The following is a 21,112-nucleotide window of genomic DNA, read 5'->3' as shown; positions in this document are numbered from 1 at the left end:
TATTGTCGGCGTAACGATCAGCGCCTGGGACAGTTTGTTCGCAGCATCAAGCGACATTTCTTTATACGATTACAAAAATAAATGTCTAATGGTGAGAGTTTAAAACAGCCTGGGAGGATTTCATGGGGCTCACTTCGGCACGTTCACTTCGAAGGGGACCTTCGAAGTCACTTTCGAAAATAACTTCGTTTATAAGAACGACAGGATTCGACTTCGCTCGCTTTATAAATAATCTTTCTTTGTTCGTCGACTGTTACCAACAGCCATGAATGAAACTCAAAACTTCGTCCCCTTCGTTCGCGTTTTATGACCGTACGCTTTCTTCGTCAACGAGTATTCGACGAAATTATATGTTAATTAATCCTTTGCATGACTAAAACATAAAAGGTGTGTTAAGAATTTTTAACCGCGAAACAATTTGTCCTCAAAACGTAGAATGTGAAAAATGATCATTTTTATAATAATCCACTTATTTTTAAATGTACCATATATTCAGTGCTTCTTAATTTATTTTGTCACGATAGAAATCAAGTATCAAAAACAGAAAATATACGTAAAAACGTATATATCTACAAAATATTAATTGTCAAAATATTCCACAAATATCATTAGAATCATTAGTTCATATTTCGATAATCAATTTCACATGCATATCATTTATTACATAACGTCATTTTCCAAGGAAATAGTTATTTAATCTCTCTGCCGTAATATAATTATTTTCAATGCACAATGTTTGAAAATGAATGAGCATCAACACGCAACACGTCGGAGGGGATTCGTTATGTATACCAATGAGGATCATTTATTTTTCGATCGGGGCAAACGTGATTGCACACGCGAAAAAATGACGACGACGTGACGTCGTTACACTTCTCAGATTTAATTCGAGTCGATCGAGGCGGTCTGCCTCGAAACAACACACATCGCCGTCTCGTCGGGCAGTTAAGCACTTCTGAATCCGCTTGGCCGTTCGGTCGTTCGAATCATCGATCATGCTTAATTGTATCCATCGTTCGCATCGCCGATATCACCCTGTCATGCGCTAATATATTATGCACGTTTATCGATCGGGATCCAAATGATGTAGCGGAGAAAAAAAAAAAAAAGGAGGAAAGAGAGAAAGATAAAACATTGAGAAAATATCAAACAGTCATTTATCGACGCGGTCGATTGTGCCAATTGAGAGAGACGAAATTAATCGACGCATTGCGAAAGAAATGCAACGAAAAAAAAATCTCGTCGGACGTGACGTCACGATTGTGCCCCGATTCATGTGCAAATTTCAGATTCGAAGTACGAGATAATTCGCGCGTTGAGAGCTTATTATCAGAAATTAAAGAGTAATTTTTTTATTTTTTTTTAATAGCGACATTTTTTTTTTAATCCCGCGATACCAGCAAGTCTCGCGCGATTATATAAGCAAAGCCATTGTTATTGGTTTTCTATCTCCAAAGGAGCAGAATCGTACTTGTCAATTCTAATCGATTAAAATCGATGTAATTGCGATCAGCAATTAATTTTAAATTATTACAAGCACAAACATAGAGGTATAATTTATTTTCGAATATTATTTCGCAAAATAAAGATGCAAAACTTTCCTAAGAAAATATATTTGACTGTTATTTTAATATTTACTAATTACTGTAATTATTAATTTCTCTTATTACAAGATTATGTGACAGACATGAGACATATAAGATTCATTGAAATTGTGTCGAAATTTTAATACTCGATTCTAACGATGCGGAAAGTTAAACTCGACATGCCGAGGGAATACGCATAGAATTAGAGCGGAAACGGCAGTGAAAATCTTGCGAAACCAAACGAAAGTATATACGCCTAGAAGACAATTCTATCGTTTCGTCAATGGTCTCGCTCAGCGCTCATGACACAGATATAACTCGAAAAATTGAGAAATGTATTTAAATTCGATATTCTCTTTGAGATGCAAAATTTTATCTGCGTTAAACGTTGAGCAATACTTCCAAGTAATTTTATAACTCTTTTGCAACAAATCGTAATAATATACAAAATGTTTAGTTTTCGTAATTAAACTATATTACCCATTGTTTTTAAATTTAAATTAATCTTTAAATTAAAATCACAAGTTAACGATCCGCGGCACGCGATATTTATAGGATCAAGAAACGGCGTATGCGCGTTTAATTCGCATTAGCACGCGGCGAGACAAAGCGCTCGCCTTTCGTCAATTCATTTACCGAGATATGGAACGTGGCAGTTAATGGCGCATATGGGTTGAGCAATAAAAATGGTTTCCCGGTCAAAGTTGTGTTCAGCCAGTCGGAAGGAAAAGTAGCCGTTTCCCACGACGAAGGGTCGATTACATCGAACCCGCTCGAGCTTTAAAGCAACTCTCGTTCTCGCTCCATGTACGTGTGTTTATCCACAATCACGTGTGTGTCGATGTGTATACGTGAATACTCGCGACGAAGCGCGCGAGCGAATTTAAAGGTGCATTCATACGATTTCCTCGTTTTTAATCATTTTTTATTTTAATTTCTCTGAGAATAAATGTTATATTTTTATGTAAAATTTAAAATTTATTTATTTTTATCTAATAGAAAACAATATATATATTCATCATTTTAATTATCATAAAAATAAGCAGAAAAAAAACCTAATTTTGGGACACATTATTTAAAAACTTACATAATAAAAATATAATAAATATATTTATGTGATAAATGTGTGAATTTTGTGTAGATGTAATTTAGTTGATATTTCTTTAAATTACGTTTATATATTTCTAAAATTATTCTAATGTCTCTGTCAAACAGTTTGGTTCCTATTTATTTTTCGGAGCTTTTTTTCGCATTCATTCAAGATTAATTTCTTGTGACTTACAAATCTGTACAATTCTCACGAATTTGTCAGTGCGAATCCTGCTTAAGGAATGAGTCGAGCAATCTACTCAGAGAAAGTGCTGTCCTACTTGCGCGCCCACCACCGTCGTACACATCGCCGCCGCACTCACTATCACCGTACCATAGTGCGCTACCATTGTCAGTGTGTGGGTAGTTGCAACGAACAAACGCACCTATGCGAAGCACTCGTTTAGGACGCCTTTATGTAATCGAGCGTGTAACGCGGCGCAAGCGTGTCGCAAGATTTCATGAATGAATCGTGCGACTCGTGTATCGGCACGTCCTCGAAACTGATCGGTGATAATGATGAAGAATCTTAGGCTTCAGTAAAGTCGTGGTCGCGAAAATACGGTAATAACGGGCTTTTCGCTAAATAAAAATACATACATTTAACTCTGTCGATTTTATAATAGTTCAAAATATTTTATAAAATTATGTATTATTTATATTATTTTTAGTCAAAAAAATTAAAATCTTCAAATAATTCAAAATTACTAGAATTCAGAATTTAATATATCTCGTAAATATCGAATATTCAATACTTGCGTGCTATGAGAAGAAAAACGTCACGAAATCTTTTCCGCAATTTTCTCATTGCAACTATTTGCAGCTGAGCTTCCGTATTAAAATACATGCCCGGCTGATTATCACTGCTCTAATCACAGGTCACTGTGACAGATACGTAATCTATGTATCCGTTTCATGATGCAAAATATTTTTTGTTAATAATTAATGAGTAGAGGTAAGCCGGATGCATAAAAATAAATGTACATACAGCCGTTTATTTCGCTTAAGCTCCTTAGACTATATTTCGCTTAAGCTCAATCTTAGACTACGCAACTTACGAAACTTGATGGAGACACACAGTCGTCCCGCTTTCCCGGTAGTAAGACGACCGGTTTTTTACCTTATTCCGAGAAAACCTGCTGGTACACGGAACGGAACAAAAAGATTTTCGAAGATGGAAAACGGAGAAAGTTTCATCAATTAATTGACCGGTGACAGATGAAATCCTTTGCTACTCTACAATTAACCGCGTTCGTGTGTTTCGAACTAAATACTGTTGCAATTCCTCTAGAATAAATATTTAGATGCATGCTATTTTTCGTAGCACTGTTTCAAGTTTTTAAACTGAAATGTCATCTCTCTTGCGAAAAATATAAAAGAATTTCACGAAAAAATATGGATTAATGTATTTTTATTTGCTTCTTATATGTTTTAAGATGTGTGCAACTTTGATAGTTGATACAAAATATCCTTTATATATTTTTCTAAATGCGCTATTTAGTACTAAATATTTGGTGAAAATGTAATATATTAATGTTAATTGAGGTAGCAGTTCTAATTTCGAAATAACGTTTGATTGATTGCTGTGATTCTGTCATTTCATAAAAAATCTCTATCTTTTTTGTCATAATTATAATTATAGATGCATACAACTTAACGATAAATAAAATGATTAATTGATAAACGAAATAAGTCTGATTTAAAACTAATTAGAAAATTTTCTAATCTAATTTTCTATCTTTTAATTAAATAAATTATTAAAAATAGAATGGTTCAACGTTACACAGTGAATTTTATCTGGTACAGTGCAAACGTTTGTAACAAAATTGCCACTAAAGAAGAAAGTTAATGTCACTTTTGTATTTATAAATATTCAGTCTTTAATATATATTATTAGTGCTTAACGGCACAGATATCGCGAGAGACGAATATCGTATGCATAAAACGCCAATGAAGCTTTAATATACGCTTCTTTTTTCGTCACGTCGAAAAGTTATTGCATATCACTGTAACAACGCGGTTGTTTTGCAGCATGCATAATTACTTGAAATCGGTGCGGTAATTAAGCAGCTCCTTTCTCCGTGCTGCAGAAATGGATTAACTGTACATATATGAAAAGTCCGCAATAATTACGGTGCACGAAACGGTGCAACATTAAGTCTCGCGTGTGAAACGTCGAATCGCCCGCGATTTCTACCGCATCTCCGTCTTGACACTTTCTTCTCAACATTGCAGCTTATGCAATCGTGCTAGTTTTTGTTTCCACGACGAGGAGATACTACAGGAATGAACTATTATTCCTGTAACCGGCATAATTAGCACGTTCTTTGCGCAAAGAATGAAACACATCAATTACATGGCGAAATAAACGTCTCATAGAAAATATTACAATATCACTTCCGCGAAGAGTCAGTAAATAGTATGTAGGGTGTAACCAAAGATTCCATTTATTATTTTTATTATTGGAAAATAGTATTATATTTAAAAAAAATCAATGTCAAAAAAAGAAATTAATAATCTTCAATACATAATCTATTAGAAATTAAAGAATGTTTATTTAGACGAATATTTATTTAAAATTAAACAAATTTAAAAAATGTACAAAAATTTTTAAGAAATAAAAATTTCCCTAAAATTATATATAATAATATAATCATATAAAGTATAGGGGAAGCTCTTTCAACTATAAATATATACTTTAAGTTTTATCTTTAATTAGTTTATATTGATTAAAATAAAATTGTTTGTTCGATCTGTGTAGATCGATTTAAGAACCTTTATACAAAGAATTGGTACATTTTGTCTTTGAACTCCGCAATTAACCCCTAAGACTCATGCTGCTCAGCGGGGGCGACGTATTTAACGACGCGACGCGAATTGAGAGAGGGGAGCATTGAGCCAATTAAAGAAAAGCTCGTGTGTGTGTCGCGAGGGTAAATATAAATCCCACAGGAGGTGCAACGCAACCACCGGGACGGTAGCAGGCAACGCCCTTAAAAGCGGAGCGAAAACGATTGCGACGGAACGGCAAAGGGGGGTCCTTTCGGAATGGAAAAGGACGAGCGGCGGCGGGTGGGATACGGGTCGACGCAGGGGGAGAGCGAAGGGGTAAAAATGGAGGAAAAAAAAGGAGGATACTCTCTCGGCTTCAAATCAAGGACCAGACGAACCGGTCTACCCCGTCCGCGGGATGCGTCTCATTTTTTTCGATTCCTTTTTGCCCCAGGGCGTATCCTCCCTTTTTCTCCCGTTCCCCTCGTCCCCCCCCTCCTTCCTTCCTTCCCTCGGTCTGACCCTTTCTGGCCGCCCCTACAGTCCCTCTTTTCTTCTCTCGGCCAAATCCTCGCAGGTGTCCGAGGCAAGAGTAATCCAAAAGTCATGGGTTTCGATGGGGCCAGATTTAAGACCCCCGCGTTGTTATCCTAAGAGGAAGAGAGAGAGAGAGAGAGAGGCAGGAAAAAGGATTGGCGAATGGACAATCTCGCAAAACGATTCGGCAAGATTCGTTCGGTTAATGTGATTCGATTGACGGAGAAAACATAAAGATCTCTTTTCTCTCACAATTATTTGTCAGAATAAAATCACAGAGTGTCATGCTTTTTTCTTATATACTTATATGTATAATCAGAAAAAAATATCTGTTAAAAATGCAATATGCACAAAAAAGCTAGTCACAATTATTAACCAATTATATCACATACGCAGATTCTTTGTGTGTATGTGAAGAGGCAATTAAATATTTTACAGTAAAGTACAATATTCTCCGAAGCAATCGTTCAGAAAACCCAATTTTCTTTAATAACACCTTCTGTCACGGTGTCCTGTTTCGGTTGAATATTCGTTGCACGCCCACTTAAAAGGACAATTTCTCGATCGTGAGAGCCTTGTACGAAGCTCGCCTTATTTCTTTTTCGAATCGCAACGTGCGCACAGGTGATCGAACTCTGTCAAGGGTTGCGCGAGGATCCTCAAGGAGAAAGAAGAGAGGAACACGCCTCTCTCGTGAGCACTTTTTGCTGCGCGAAGAACCGCCTTTCGCGCAAATTTTTTTATTCCCTCTCTTATGACTCGGTAATTTAAATTTTCGGAGCCATCTCGAGCGAAAGACAGACAGAGAGAAAGAGAGAAAGAGAAGGAAAGAGAGAGGGATACTTGCAGAGCAAATGAGATGTACGCAAGTATCGTTTTCTTCGGCGTGCGACACGCTCATTCAGGATCGCGTTCGTTCTTAGTCGATCGCGAACCAAGATCTACTTCAAAAACACTCGTCCAAAGGAAATCGTACGATGGTCGAAGGTATACGAGAGGAATATCTAAGAGGACGCATTGTTGCACGGCTCCTCGATTTGAATGCAAAGCCGTACAGTGTAAAAGGCGAAGCGAATCGTCGACCGATCCTTCCTTCTTCTCTTTCTTTCTCTCAAGGTGCGATTTTATGCTATTCGCGCAGGCTATTGCAGGATCGTCGATTTTAATTTGAATGACAGATACTCTTCAATGTATCCGAAGTTATTCTTGCCCCTCGACTAAAATACGACGAGATATAAATTCAATAAGTAAATATATATTCTTATTAAATTCATAATGTATACGAATGAATAATAAAATTTTTAATTCCATTGAAATTTACCATCTTCGATTTGTTTTATACGAGTGTTTATTAACCTCGACACACACACACGTGGGGTCGATCGCGCACGACCTTTGACAATCGGTCGTGTCATACAATCGTTTGTTATCAACAACGCGGAAGCGACTTCCGGTCATTCTCAACACTTCCTTCCGGTCGGAATTATTATTCACAGAATTGTGCCTCGTCAACGGCGCAAAATCGTTCGTGAGGCGACGAGCAAAGTCAAGTTTTCAAGCAAGAATAGACGGAAGGAGGAAAGACGCAGACGCGACGTTATTTACCGAGACGTTTATAATCATGTATTCGTTGCATTATAATGCATCTATGCTGATGCATGCTGAACGCCCGCACCGCGATGGCGTAACAATCAGCACATAAACAATTTATTGTTGCTTCTGAAAGGAAGAACGCGCGCACCGCAACATCGAAAGCGAGCAACAACTCGTGAAAGGTACAAGGTCTCCGGAATAAAGCAACCTTGAAATCAGGAGGAGAGAAGACGAAAGTGATCGCGTACGATACGCGTTTTGCTTTTGCGTATGCCGACTTAATTAATTCGCATCTTTTGCAAAAAATAATTGGCTAAATGATGTATTCTTTTTTTCCATTCGCTGTATTAAATAGCTGATGTCCTTCGGTGATTTACATCAATAATAGACAGATTTGTTATGACATTATCATAATTATATACTTTGCTATTTCTTTTTTAACGCCAAACAAATTTTCTGATTTGAAATCATTGGCTCGTCTGCAAAATGATTTATTCGATAACCGAAAATTAACTTTGTTACAAATTGGGCTTTTTCCAAAATTAATTTTATCTCGATCAACCAATATACTTCAATATGCGAATGTATATCTTATATTTTCTACTTTAAAATTTTTAATGAAACAAATATAAATTTACTTTACCGCGTTCGTATGAAAAGAAAAAAAATAAATAAATGCGCGTCTGTTTGTCAGCGTACATATTGCTGCATGATTAGATAATCGAGGTGGTTTTTTTATAAAGATAAAAGTAACGCCTCTGTCATAAAAAATCACTCTTCTACGGGGAACCTTGACGCGCCTGCACCTGTTGCGTTTAATAGACTTTCACCCAGTTTTCAGGATGATGTGTGTAACGAGGAATTGCTACGTGTAATCTAGCATAAACACAAATTGTCGGTTACCTACGTCGCTTCACCAACCGTGTCTCTCGTGTGGTGTGCGTAATGCGTGGCGCATTTAGAGGCGTGTACGAGTGAAAGGCCTTTATCTACTTTGAAGCAATTTGTAACAATTCAACAGCCCGTATTTATGTTTTATATACGTAGCTTTTTACGGATGTTTATGTTTGTCATAAATTCCTACGTTTCTCTCTCGCTAATCTCTCGTAAACATCAGTTAATTGCTCTTTTATTTGAAAAAGTAGAAAATTTGTACGCAAAAGATTTCATAAAACATATACATATGTATAATCATACATTTTTTTACTATCTACTTTACTATCGCTCTTCTAAAGATAATAAGATCAAGTGCACTAACAAAATAAGACCATTTATTAATTAGTAGTTGATAGAGTCGTCTGTTCGTAAATTAACAATTACACAAAAAGGAGGAGTTCCTAAACTAAGTGATATTGCAGGCAGGTAAACAAGTAAATAAAATGTCAAGAGGCGCGTATTGCGCGGAACACCTTCTACTCGATCTAATTAAAGGCTTAGCGCAACTCAAGCAATCGCTCGAGGAAGATCGTAGACGATCATGTTCTCGAATCACGCACGGATTTTTCAACATACCAGCACGAGGTGCGAAAATCCGATACGTTTGCACGAAATATTGCCGTCGTCGTCGAAACCGGAAATCGTGGACTTTTCCACGTCCAGCGAGCGCGCACTCGCATGAAGCATCGCGGCGTTTAACACGAAAGATCGCGAAGAGGCCTCCGTGTAAAAAGGCCAGCAAGAAGGGACCCCTGGGGGCCAGAAGAGAACCCGTTTTACGACTCTTACTTCTTCCCTCGCGGCCCTCGGCCCCGCGCATCGCTTCTTCTTCATTTTTCTTTTCTTTTTTTTTTTTTTTTTCTTTACTCCTTCTCATCTTTACTTCCTCGGCATCGGCTTTCGTTGCGGTTGGCGCATTTTCGAGGATTCGAGCCGCGGCGAACTCGCGAAATCCTCGCCGATGCATTCGCCAAAATATGTGCTTATCGCATCAGTAAATTGTAGGTACCGGGCGAAAATCAACGCTTGTATAATGAGAAAACGATGCGAGAATTACGTAACTAACGAGCAACGTAATGAGCTTGTCAAGATGAAATCGTATTTGCGTATCCTTTTCGTTTACTATTAATGTCTTAAGGATGTGTACTTATATGACTTAATTTCTTATGTTGATTAGCATATCTTTGATATTCTCGAATTTCTTCAAAATTATTTAAGTTTTAACGTGATTATCTTTGTCGTCAAAAGCGTACAACAGCGTATTATGTTACCGCATAAATTCTGTTCATTTTCTCATGTCAATTTCTTATCTTCTGTATCGTACATAACATACTCTATATAATAAATTGTTAACGATATATATTATCATATATAAAATTTTTTACGCAATAATAAAGTTAATCTTTTATATTAAAATATAATATTTATTAAATATAAGTCTTATTTTCAAATATTGCTATAACAGTAGAACATCATATTCCATAAATTTGATATTTGCAAAGCTTCTCTCCTTTGATCATTAACAAGTATATATTAATGAACATAAAATAATAAATTTAAAAAACTCTGATATATGAATACAAAATCAGGTGAACAAAATTGTTTTTAGATTTCTCTCTAATTATTTTGTACAAAATATTTTATACAAAATAATTAAAGAGGAATTAAAAAACAATTTTATTGCGTCTGATATCTGCGTCTGGCTCTTATTAGCCCTTTTTCATACATGATTAATGAACATGTTACTCCGCATATCCGGCGTTTCGAGATACTTAAATCTCTTTCGTACGACGCAGCATAAAATCTCGCGACAATATACGGGACTACGCGACAAAATACTCTTATCGGCCGTCGTCAGTCCGCAGCAATTTATACCAATTGAAGAGCCCGTATGTCAGCAACACGCGACCTGGTCGTCTGGTACCGGGGCATTAACGCAACTTAAGGGTGGCGACGGGAGGATGCGGAGAGGAGTAGGCAATTTCTAAATTACATTTGAATGGGGTGGCGCACGGGAGTGCCGTCATGCGGGTTGCAATAATAATGGGGAATCGGGAAAATGAACAAATCGACGTCCTCGTGCAGATCGACAACGTGAATGCCCGATCGAATTACCTTTCCAGATTCTCACGGAACTTATGGCGGTGATTGCGTGTGCTTCAATTTGATGCGAGAGATGCGTATCGTGAGAGATAAAGAATGAATGTGTCAAAAATTAATCCACGTTTCCACGGGTGTAATATTACGGATATATTATAATATCATTATAGTACCTAATATTATTATTATAATATTATTAATTTAATAACAAATATAATTTCTTCTGCAATTAAGAAACTCATCGTTAGCGATATCTTTAGTATCTAAATGATCTAAATGGATGAGAATTTCAGGAAAATTCCACTATAGAAATTTATAATTGCAATGAGAGTGAGATTATTCGTATAATGAGTCATGTGTTATAAATTCGTTCTTCATTAATTAGTCATACGTTGAATACGTAGCCAAGGTCGAAGCGTCGCTATATATGTCTAAATATAAATCGGAAACTTCGATCTTCCTGTTTTTTTTCTTCAATTCAAATGGCCAGCGTATTTATTAGCATCTTGACTATTTTTCATTTCGATATTAAAAATAAAGTTGTTTTTTAAAAATGTAGAAAAATTTTCGTAGTCAGAGTTATTTTAATGAGACAACTTTTTTACTATAAATATAATTCTGATCTCACTATTACTGCTACTTATTCCAAAATATCCGGAATCTCTAAAATTATTCACGTAAATCGCGTAAGAATTCTTTACTCTAGCAACCATTTATGCAATGAGATATTAACTCGAAGTTTGAATTTACTTATTTATGTTTAAAGTAAAACCTCAGTTTATATTTAAACACGACTAACTACACTTCTAAGGCCTGATTGCACCAACATTATTTTAGCTTTAAGTGAGACTTAAATATCTATCTATCTTTATCTTTTTTCTAAATAAATAAAGACAAACATATATTTAAGTCTTGCTTAAAACCAAATTGACGTTGGTGCAATCGGGCCTAAGAATAGAAGCTAATTAATATAAATTTTACCATTCTTAATTATGTCAAAAGATTTAACAATATAAAACTTAATAACGATTCAACTTAATGCTTCGTAAATAATAAAATTAGCGTTTTTAGTATCGTTATTTAGCGATTATCGCCATAATAATCCTAAGCTAGACAACAGACTTAAAATTTCGAAGAAAAAACTTGACAGTCAATTAATGACTAAATATAAAATTATAATTCGATGCTTATATAAGTCATTTTCTCTCTCGGGCGCTTAGACAAACATTATTAATATGGTTCACTGACGCATTGACGTCGATCGAAATCACGATTGAAAGCTAATTTTCCGGCTATTTATTGGCGGTCGCGTTTTATGCATCGCCTACCAGAATTATCGTGCGGCTGGTTCGTTTAATTCGACATGTCGTTATTTATCAGCAACGCATCCACTAACCGCATATCATTATGTACAGAGCAGGATCTTAGATATACATCCCCTTGTAAATATGATTGAGTAAACAGTCGGGTGGATTTTCAGCCCGCTATTCCAGTTCGCCTTGGATTCGCCGTCGAGTTTCTCAACTCTTTCGTCGATAAATCACGCGTGTCTACAGATATTTGCCTCGTTTTCTGCTTAATCTGGTTACCACGAGGGAAAATTGCGTACAATGCCGACTAATGCGATTGTAATTGGACATTATTCGGCGCAAAACTTTTAAACAGAGGTTCAACTCTTTCCCTTATTCTTATAATATATATGACAACTTTGTTTCATTAGCAATTTTTAATTGAATAAAGTGTTATCGTTTATCAAATTAATTAATTTTTTTCTAAACTTTTACCACAATGATATTTATCATGAATTTGACGAGAGCATTTTATAAGTTACTTAGCAGCACTTTGTCAAGAATTATTAATCAACTGTGCTTTAATTTTAAAGTTATAAATTTATGAAAATTCACCAAAAATTGATTTTGTGGTATATTTTTATAATCCCTTTTAAATTCGGAATCCCTTGACCCGGCTCATCGCGGAAAATCTATCACGGCGTCTGCTATTTTTTCATCGAAGGCCTCGTTGTAATGCACGATGGCGAAAAACGCGTGCTGTGGCATTTCAATCGTGTCGGTCGCACATCGGCATCGTGAGCGCGCAGCTATTGCGAATGCAGCGATTTTTATTATTCTCTCCGTTGTTATTCGATACTGTCGATATTTTGCACGCACGCATGTCACGCTTCACGAAAGATAATATTACCGTCACATATTGCCGTTCTTCTAAGTCATAAATTCGCGGAGTTATAAAATTTTAAATCTCTCACAATTTCTTTTTAATTTTATATACATATTTTACATTTTACGAGGCAATTTAAATCAAACATTTTATATTTTTCTAAGCATTTTTTTCCGTACAATTAAATGTCATCGTTTTTATTTTATCTCCTTGAATTATAAGCTAACGTAACTAATTCATACCTCGTTATACCAAAGTACTTATTACTTATATATATGTACGTTTACTTTTTTCTTTCGCTCGCGCGTCAATTGAATAAAAAAGTTCTGCAATAATAAAATTAGCATCACGATACACGAATACAACACTCTGAGTCATTTTGCGGTTCATAGTACAAATAAAATCTTGATATAAAAAAAAGCATACCTATAAGAATTTAAAATCAACGATATCTTGTGTATAGCGGTCCTTTGTTAAATGATTTGACGTTTCCTTAATTGAAGTAATCCCGGTTGAAAGAATGGACGGAGGGAATCGATTAAGCCAAGGTTGGAGTTTAGCAATGTTACCTCTATCTCTTCCGCATTTGCGTTACTTTTACTCGTTACGAGGCATAGTTCACCGATGCGATTGCAAATCTAACGGGTCGCACGCCACGCCACATCGCGCGGCGAAAATTTTTCGCTTCGCGATTGCTTTACGACTCGCCTGATGTAACGGTCACCCGCAGCGGACTTTGTAAGTAGCCGGTTGTTAGTCGGCAATTTTCAACAGCAGGCGCTTGTCATTAAACGTCAGCGTCACTCTTAACCACTTGAGGCCCATCACGCTTAAAGCGAATCGGCCAATCGCGGCCCGTAAATAACGATCGTCGTCCTAGCCGGAGGTCTTACGCGCGAGTTGCGCGCGGCTAATTCTCTTATGCGGCGCGCGTCTCGACCGCGGTTTATGCAAGCGTCTGGCATGCCTAATAAACGATCTTTTTTTCCCCTTCGATCGCCTGCACTCACTGAGATTGTGTCGCGCCGGAGTTGAAATCTCGTTTCTCGGAATGTGGGAGGTTGTGTGTACGAATATATACGTGCCGTTGCTTCGTCGCTCGTAATCATTGTTCGCATAATCCTCGTCGTGTCGATTACGAAAGATTAGGCTCGTCGCCTTCGGGGATTATATATATAAATGGTTTGCTCTAGGGGATGCGCGAGAGAGGATGGCTCCTTCCTGCGGCTTTTTCCTCGCGTGAACGATCTCGTGCGTTAATCTCATTCCTATATCGCTATATTTACATTGCTGTGTAAATTACACGTTACATGTACTAATAATAAGCTGCAAACTGCCCTAATGAAACGCACTGTAAATTAAATTTATGCGCGCTTTTACAGGCCGAAGAGATAACACACTGTGTGTGTTCATGAGTACCTACAGTTTTATATGTGTTTCACACATATTTTATTTATTATTTATTTTTTTATTGTAAGGAGGTAGTTATGTACATGGAATAAGTGGTGATAATCTTTCAAATAAATGACCATAATAAAAAACACTTTAGAATCCTGACGAGAGCAACGACTTCGATTTACTGACACTTTAACTACTCAGCGATGCAGTTTCAACAGTCACTAAACAGACTGATGCAAAGAAATAATAAAATGTTACATTTCAGTTAATTTTATGTAGAATTATAAGAGATAATTTTATCTAGTAATTAATCTTCAGACTTTCCACGTCCTATTAAATATCGACAGAAAAAAATTCTTTTCATCTCAAGTCTCTCTCTTAAATGTTCATTAAACGTGCTTATTACTGACGAATATTCGTAGAAACTACTATAACAAAGAGTTATTAAATCTCAAGAAAATTTTGGTACATTAATTAAATAAATTTTGAGCATCGCGACAGATTTTTTCATGCTGCACCATCTGCTGAAATACGGAGGGCTTATAAATAGGGTGTCTAGGATGAAATCACATAAGCGCGAGCAAGGAGTAAACTTCACCTGTCGGTCGCTTTCTATATATCGGCACGCAATTTCATTTATTTCGATTCGCATTTAACTTTTCAGTCGCCAACGAGCCTGATATAGACCGAGTTATGAATAGTGCAACGTCGTTCTCGGAGCGTTCAGCATCGCTGTTCCGCGGAGTATCGTAATTCTCTTTATCACGTCATGTCTGCAGTCTCTGCCTCGCGCTCTCTGTATATCAATGCGATACGAACGAATATGCAGAATGCATACATATATGCATGCAGTGCATGAGGAAAATCGCGCCGGAGCCGATAAGAAGAAATCCAAGCGGCACGTATCCTCTCGCGAATACAAGCCTTTCGTCGTCTTTCGCAAACAAAGCAGTGTTTTATTTAAGAGATTTACGTGAAATATATCCCGAATTCTCTTTTAAAAACAGGAAAAGACTTTCTATGTAAAATATATTTGAGAAAGATATTCTAATCTTTAAATAAGAAATATCTAAATAAAAAAAATAAAAATATTGTAATTTATAAGCAAAGAGAATTTTTCCTCTTCGTTTAATTAGCATTTTTTGCAAGTATTTGCAAGTATTTGACGACGCTCAATATATAATTAACAAGTATCTCGAAGATATATCGGTAATAAAATTTACTTGTAAAATACATTGATTTGAAATGTTTTTTAAATTAAAATAATCAAGTTGCGCGAAAAAAATCTCAGGATCAATATCCTGAGAATTTAGCGACATGAAATATCCGTCGTATTTCCTGATTTTGTTATTTCGACATCTTGTACATATCGATGTATGTATTTCGAAATCTGGACATGATCGTTTCATTGTTGGGGAAAAAACAGTATCACAATCTCGCAGAAAATTTTCTGCTAATGAGCGCAATGTCACAAATACAGTTACATGTTTCTTAATAAATAAGCAATGTAGCATCAATCATTTAATACACATGCAATGATACGCGCTCTTTTGCTACAAAGATTATTTATAAATATATATCAACGATGATTAAAAACAGCAAATCATTGTAACCCCATGCGTTTGCTGTTGTCTAGATAAATGTTTATTATGCATTTACGATCACTAAAAATAGTGGCGATGTTATTGTGAGCTAATGACACATATTTGTTCAACAAATAATCTCTTCAGATTTGACCTATATGTGTCAGTTTTTCATATTTATCAAACACGAATTAATTGTGCAATATGAAATTTTTGACGATATATGTAATATGAATATTTACGCGACGAAGCACGTATATTTGCATAAGCATATATATAATGTTTATATAATTTTATATATGTCCCGGAAAGCAAAATCCTTTTTTCACTCCTAAAGAAATATATTTTCATAATTTATTACATATTTATACGACAATACAAAGAAGAAATATACAGAATTTTAAGTATATGTATATGTAATAACTTTAAGACATTAAACTTTTTTAAAAATTACCATTAAAATGTTCCTCTTATAACTCAGAAAAAAATTAATTTTTATTTTGTGATTTAATAATTTTTCTTTATTTTCTTTATTTTTAACTTCAAATTATCTACGATATCGTATAGATATTAAAATAAATTACTCGGATAGGAGTTATATAAAAATAGGAAGGACATCATACTTTATTTGGCGAGCGCGCTTAGGGAAGATCTTAATCCGTGATTTTAGTAATAGTAGACATTTGACACTCAGCTCTATTTCCGCAATAAGAAATCAAGATGTTTTATCCTAATGCGATGATATTTAGATAGAAAATTATTTCTTGCAAGTTGCAAGCATTTTGCACCATGTCGTCGATTTACATAAATTCCAGCTCAATAAGGAGAATAAGACGCGAACTACCTTATTACCCGCTTCCATATGACGGTCGCGTTAAAATAAACGCGGCGACTAATTTCCTCGAGGGCAGCATCGTCATTGCAAAGTCTGCTTTCGACATCGTAAATACTTCGAGTTCTCACAAAAGCAAAGTATTCCGATAGTGCTCGAAGCGTTTGCGAGAGAAAGACGATGTACAGGATATCCAGGAAGCAACTCTTGCTTAAACATTATATATTCTATATTTATGTTAAAAGTTCACTACAAAAACAGTATTGGAGAAATATAATTTTCTGTCTTATTAGACATTAATTTATCCATATATTTATTTTAGAAAAATATACATCATGTAATACGGTGATTCTAAAAGTTATTTAAAATTTAAAATTTAAATTTCTTCTTAAATTAAAATTTCTACATTTTATATAAATAAATGAACGTTATATATACATATATTTCTGAAACTTGCGATCGGGCATCCTTCCTTGGACATCCCGTATCGCGTTTTTGCGCTCGCGCGAATGCAGGAAGGGAATGAATATTTCGCAGCCGCGTCTTGTCATTTGCAGTCGCCGCGACTATTCCCGATGCGGACCCGCGGATTCAATAAGTCGTCGGGGCCAGTCTCGTCTTCTCGCTCTCCGCCTTGTCGACGACGATACAACCGCGCGTATCCGCCGCCGGGTTTTACACGCAGGATGTCCCGTTTAAGAATATAAATGCGGACTTATCCCGCTCGCGAACGCGTATCCTTCCTCGTCTGCGAGAATTTTTACGGGACGCCCGTAAATGTATATACGTCTTGTCTTATTATTCAACTTCCGATAGAACGGTCAATCAAGATTCGCATCATGTCGGTTCTATTAATTCGACGCGACTGGTTTTTTCCTTCTTTCTTTTTTGCACGAAGAGTTAGTTATCTTCTTTAAGTAGCAAACAGTAGTAATTTAAAAAAATATATATTTGAGAAATTACCTTAATTTTATTTCATTCATATGTATTATTATAAAACAAAATACTGAGAAATCTAATAATGAATTAGCCAACTAGATTTTATAAATGCAATTTTCTTATTAATTCATAATTAATTATTTGTTTTGGTGCTAATTTCCCGCTCTCAAGGTATGATGCGCATAATCTTGAGCTGGACAACTATCTTACGCCAAACGTTCATATGCATAACGGCTAAGGAAAAAGGGACGAAGAGCCGCACTTTTCTCAAGTCGGAAGACGCACTTGTCAACGAGACTGTACCTTGCCCGAGTCGCTTGAAAGCCCCGTGGTTCATGTACGGTTGTGTCGGTGAAGGAGCTAGCGTGTGAGACTTAATTTGTGGTTTTGTGACGCGTGCACGTACGAGTCACGTACACGGGGAACGGCGACAGCGCGGCGTGCGTGTGAATGGACCCCGAAGACTCACCTTGAAAAGGAGCGAGGTATCGAAAGAGAGTCTTGTGCCGCGCGGCGCAAGGTATAACGTGTGCGACAAATATGTGTGTGCATCGCGGCCGTTGTACGCGGGACGAACGAGACGCATTTTTACAGACGTGAAAACCGTTAGGGCAACGCCGTAATTGTTAGCGATTGAAAGTGCGACCGGACTCATCGCTACCACAGCCAATCGCCTCAATGATCGATAGATTCAAGTACTGTGATCTTTACCGGACAAAGGCGATTCATTGTCAAGGCGATTGATTAAAGAGTTTCTAAACCTTGACCCTTCGATTGGACCATTTTTTTTATGCGAAAGGAAGCGTTTGAGTTTTATAAATGTTTTGAAAATTCTCTGATATTTTAAAAATACATAGCTCAATGCTAAATACTCACAATCCCTTTCTAAAAAGGGCACGTTAAGTCGATTCTCGCAAGTATTGTTGCCTGCGAATCGAGACAGTCAATCAGCATCGCGGAAAAGATGCAACAATACTTGCGAGAATGGACTTAACATGCCTTTTTTTAGAAAAGGATGTTATAGAACTTTCAACTTGATCGTATTAAACAATTTCTCACTCACCGATACTGCAATCTCGGAGTTGTAGTACACAGCATTGATCTGAAAACAAAATATTCAAATTATGTATATACAATACATGTGTGTGTACAGGGTGTTTGAATAGTTTGAAAACGGTCAAATATCTCAGTTTAGAAAAAATGTTTTTAGGTAGTTTGCATACCTCATAGTTGCCTCGCTGTCGCCCGATGCCTCCCCGGGCCTCCTCCTCCTCTCTTGGTCCATGGTAGCACTCGCGACACTCGCGAAAATACGAATAATTACGATCGCCCGACACTTTACACGGCACTCCCGATACGCGAAACTTTACACGGCACTCCCGCCACGACGCGTGAATCGCACTGTGTATCGCAATGCTACCTGTAACAAATAAAATAAAATAAAATATTACTATTTTCATTTTTATAACATATTATTATTTTAAAATTTAATTAGCAAATTAATGCTTTAATCAGCTGATTTCTATAAAAAAATATTAATCGAGTTTAAACAACTTTATATATATTTTTTTTAATATCATTCTTTTTAACATAAAATCGAAGAATGGCGCGCGCTTGTGTTGTTCTAGTTATTTAAAAAATCAAAAGGCACTATAAAAATTAAGATTTAAATATAATGCTGAATGTAATATATATGATCGTAATTATCGGTGTAAAATATAATTAATCTTCAAGATAATATGAAAGTCACGCTAATCTTGTTATTTCCAATCGCAAAGATAATAATGTGTATGAACGTATCTCTCGTCATTCTCGAAGATTGGGAGTGTAAGCTTTTACGAGAAGGTACGCGCATGAATTTACAATCCGACAGAGAGACACGGATGTAAATTTGTAAAGGAATTAGGAGATGCCATAAACAGATCATTTTTGCAAGTACGAACTGGTTACATACACTCGTGTATATCAAGCTTGCATTTATCGAGCCGTTTTATTTTGTCATTGAGAGAAAAATGAAAAATAATACTCCATGTATGCTAAATTCTTAATTCGCGTATATCTCGATATATGTGTGTGTGTGTGTGTATGTATACGGTAATTCTTTATCAAATCTAACACATTTCTCTGCATTTTCGTTACCCACGCGTCAACAAGCTCACTGATCGTAGATAAAAGCAGACACGTCTCGAACACCATGTACATATATCGCGGCAAGAAAAAGTTTAAATCGTACGTGGTGCCCCGTTTTGTCAACGCGCCGTCCTTTTGTAACGACTTATCGTGCAAGTGTTATGTAGAAAAGCATGTCACATATATGCATAAAATCCTGTTTTATAGAAAACTCGAGATATACATTCTGTGTCTCCGGATTGCCCGTGAGAAGGATCCGCCAGAACTTAGGGAGTTAGGTATTCAGAAAAGCGCGCGGTTCGTAGGAAGTCTGCTACGTGCCGACGATGTCAACCCGAGGCAAAGAAACGAGAAATTATTTAAAAAAAAAAAGTAAACAGAGAGAGAACAGAGGAAGAGAGAGGAGATTACGAGTAGAAAGAAACGAAGAGACGGGCGAGAGGCGACGACGAGGCGTTCGACCGTTCCATCTCTCGCATATGTAATGTATCCTTAAGGAATTTTTTCACTATACGCTCCTATCTTGACTCTTACCCGGACGACAATTTCGTCGGAAACTTGTTTCCCAATCCTCAATTATTACGACGGAATCTATCTTGTTTTAAAAACATATCTTATGAAAAATATGTTATGCCTCTTTTTCTGTTTTTTTTTTTTGCAGTCTTCATAATTTTAAACGTGACTATTCTTTACTATTATTTTAACAAGTAATTTAATGTATGTGATAATAATTATGCTATTTATTTTGTTTTGTTAGAATTATTATTGGATAATTGTCCAATGAAAAGATTTCAGTACGCGAGAAACAACGTGACTGGAGCTCGCTGTTAACCTTGTGATATTTATGGACCAAATGGAGAGCCAAAACAGAGGACGCGGCCCCTCCCGGACCTCCGGAATTATCTTCAGAACGACGCGGGTCTATACATACTCACACCTGCCAACTCCTTAAAAATTCTGAACAAAAAGAAGTGTTCGATCGACCATTGTATAGTTTCGATCTGATCAAGCGACACCCTATCATTTGTTTTTCTATTAAAAAAAAAATCTTTAAGATCAATGCAAATAAATAAATAGACGGTCTTCAACTAATAAATAAATAAATTTCAAATTTCGTTGAAAAATTGACTATACTGCTGGTAATGTTCTCTAATAGCAAAAATTTAACTGCAATAAATGTTTGAACTACACATGGAAAAATTCGAAATACAGATAAAATAAAGAATATACATATATATCTTATCTAACAGCAATACATTTTTGAGATATACTTTTGAATACTATCTTTTCTTTTGAATCGACTGACTTTTATTTATTTTCCTTTTTGAGGATAAAAAAGATCTTAAAAAAGGTCAGTCTAACTTTCTTTTATCTTAGGAGAGCGTTGCTAATCGCATATTAAAGAAAAGCCCGGCTTATCTTAAGCCGGAAATATCTTCAGC

At 36.2% G+C, this 21,112-nt stretch overlaps 1 protein-coding gene across 1 annotated transcript in view; it reads right to left on the bottom strand.

The window, feature by feature from the left end:
* Positions 1–21,112, bottom strand: part of LOC145946224 (neuroglobin) — a 207,179-nt gene that overhangs the window by 161,376 nt on the left and 24,691 nt on the right. Inside the window, exons 3-4 of the mRNA XM_083055761.1 lie at positions 18,764–18,960; positions 18,604–18,642 (exon numbers count right to left, since the gene is read on the bottom strand). Of these exons, the coding sequence (XP_082911887.1) occupies positions 18,604–18,642; positions 18,764–18,825 (101 nt within the window). The 5' untranslated portion in view covers positions 18,826–18,960. The remainder of the gene's footprint in view (positions 1–18,603; positions 18,643–18,763; positions 18,961–21,112) is intronic.

Source organism: Prenolepis imparis, unplaced genomic scaffold (assembly GCF_030444845.1).
Source record: "Prenolepis imparis isolate NDT839.2.m4 unplaced genomic scaffold, iyPreImpa1.0 SCAF_2, whole genome shotgun sequence".
Taxonomy (NCBI): Eukaryota; Metazoa; Arthropoda; class Insecta; order Hymenoptera; family Formicidae; genus Prenolepis; species Prenolepis imparis.
The sequence above is the reverse complement of the archived record's forward strand: the minus strand, read 5'-3'. Positions and strand labels throughout refer to the sequence as shown.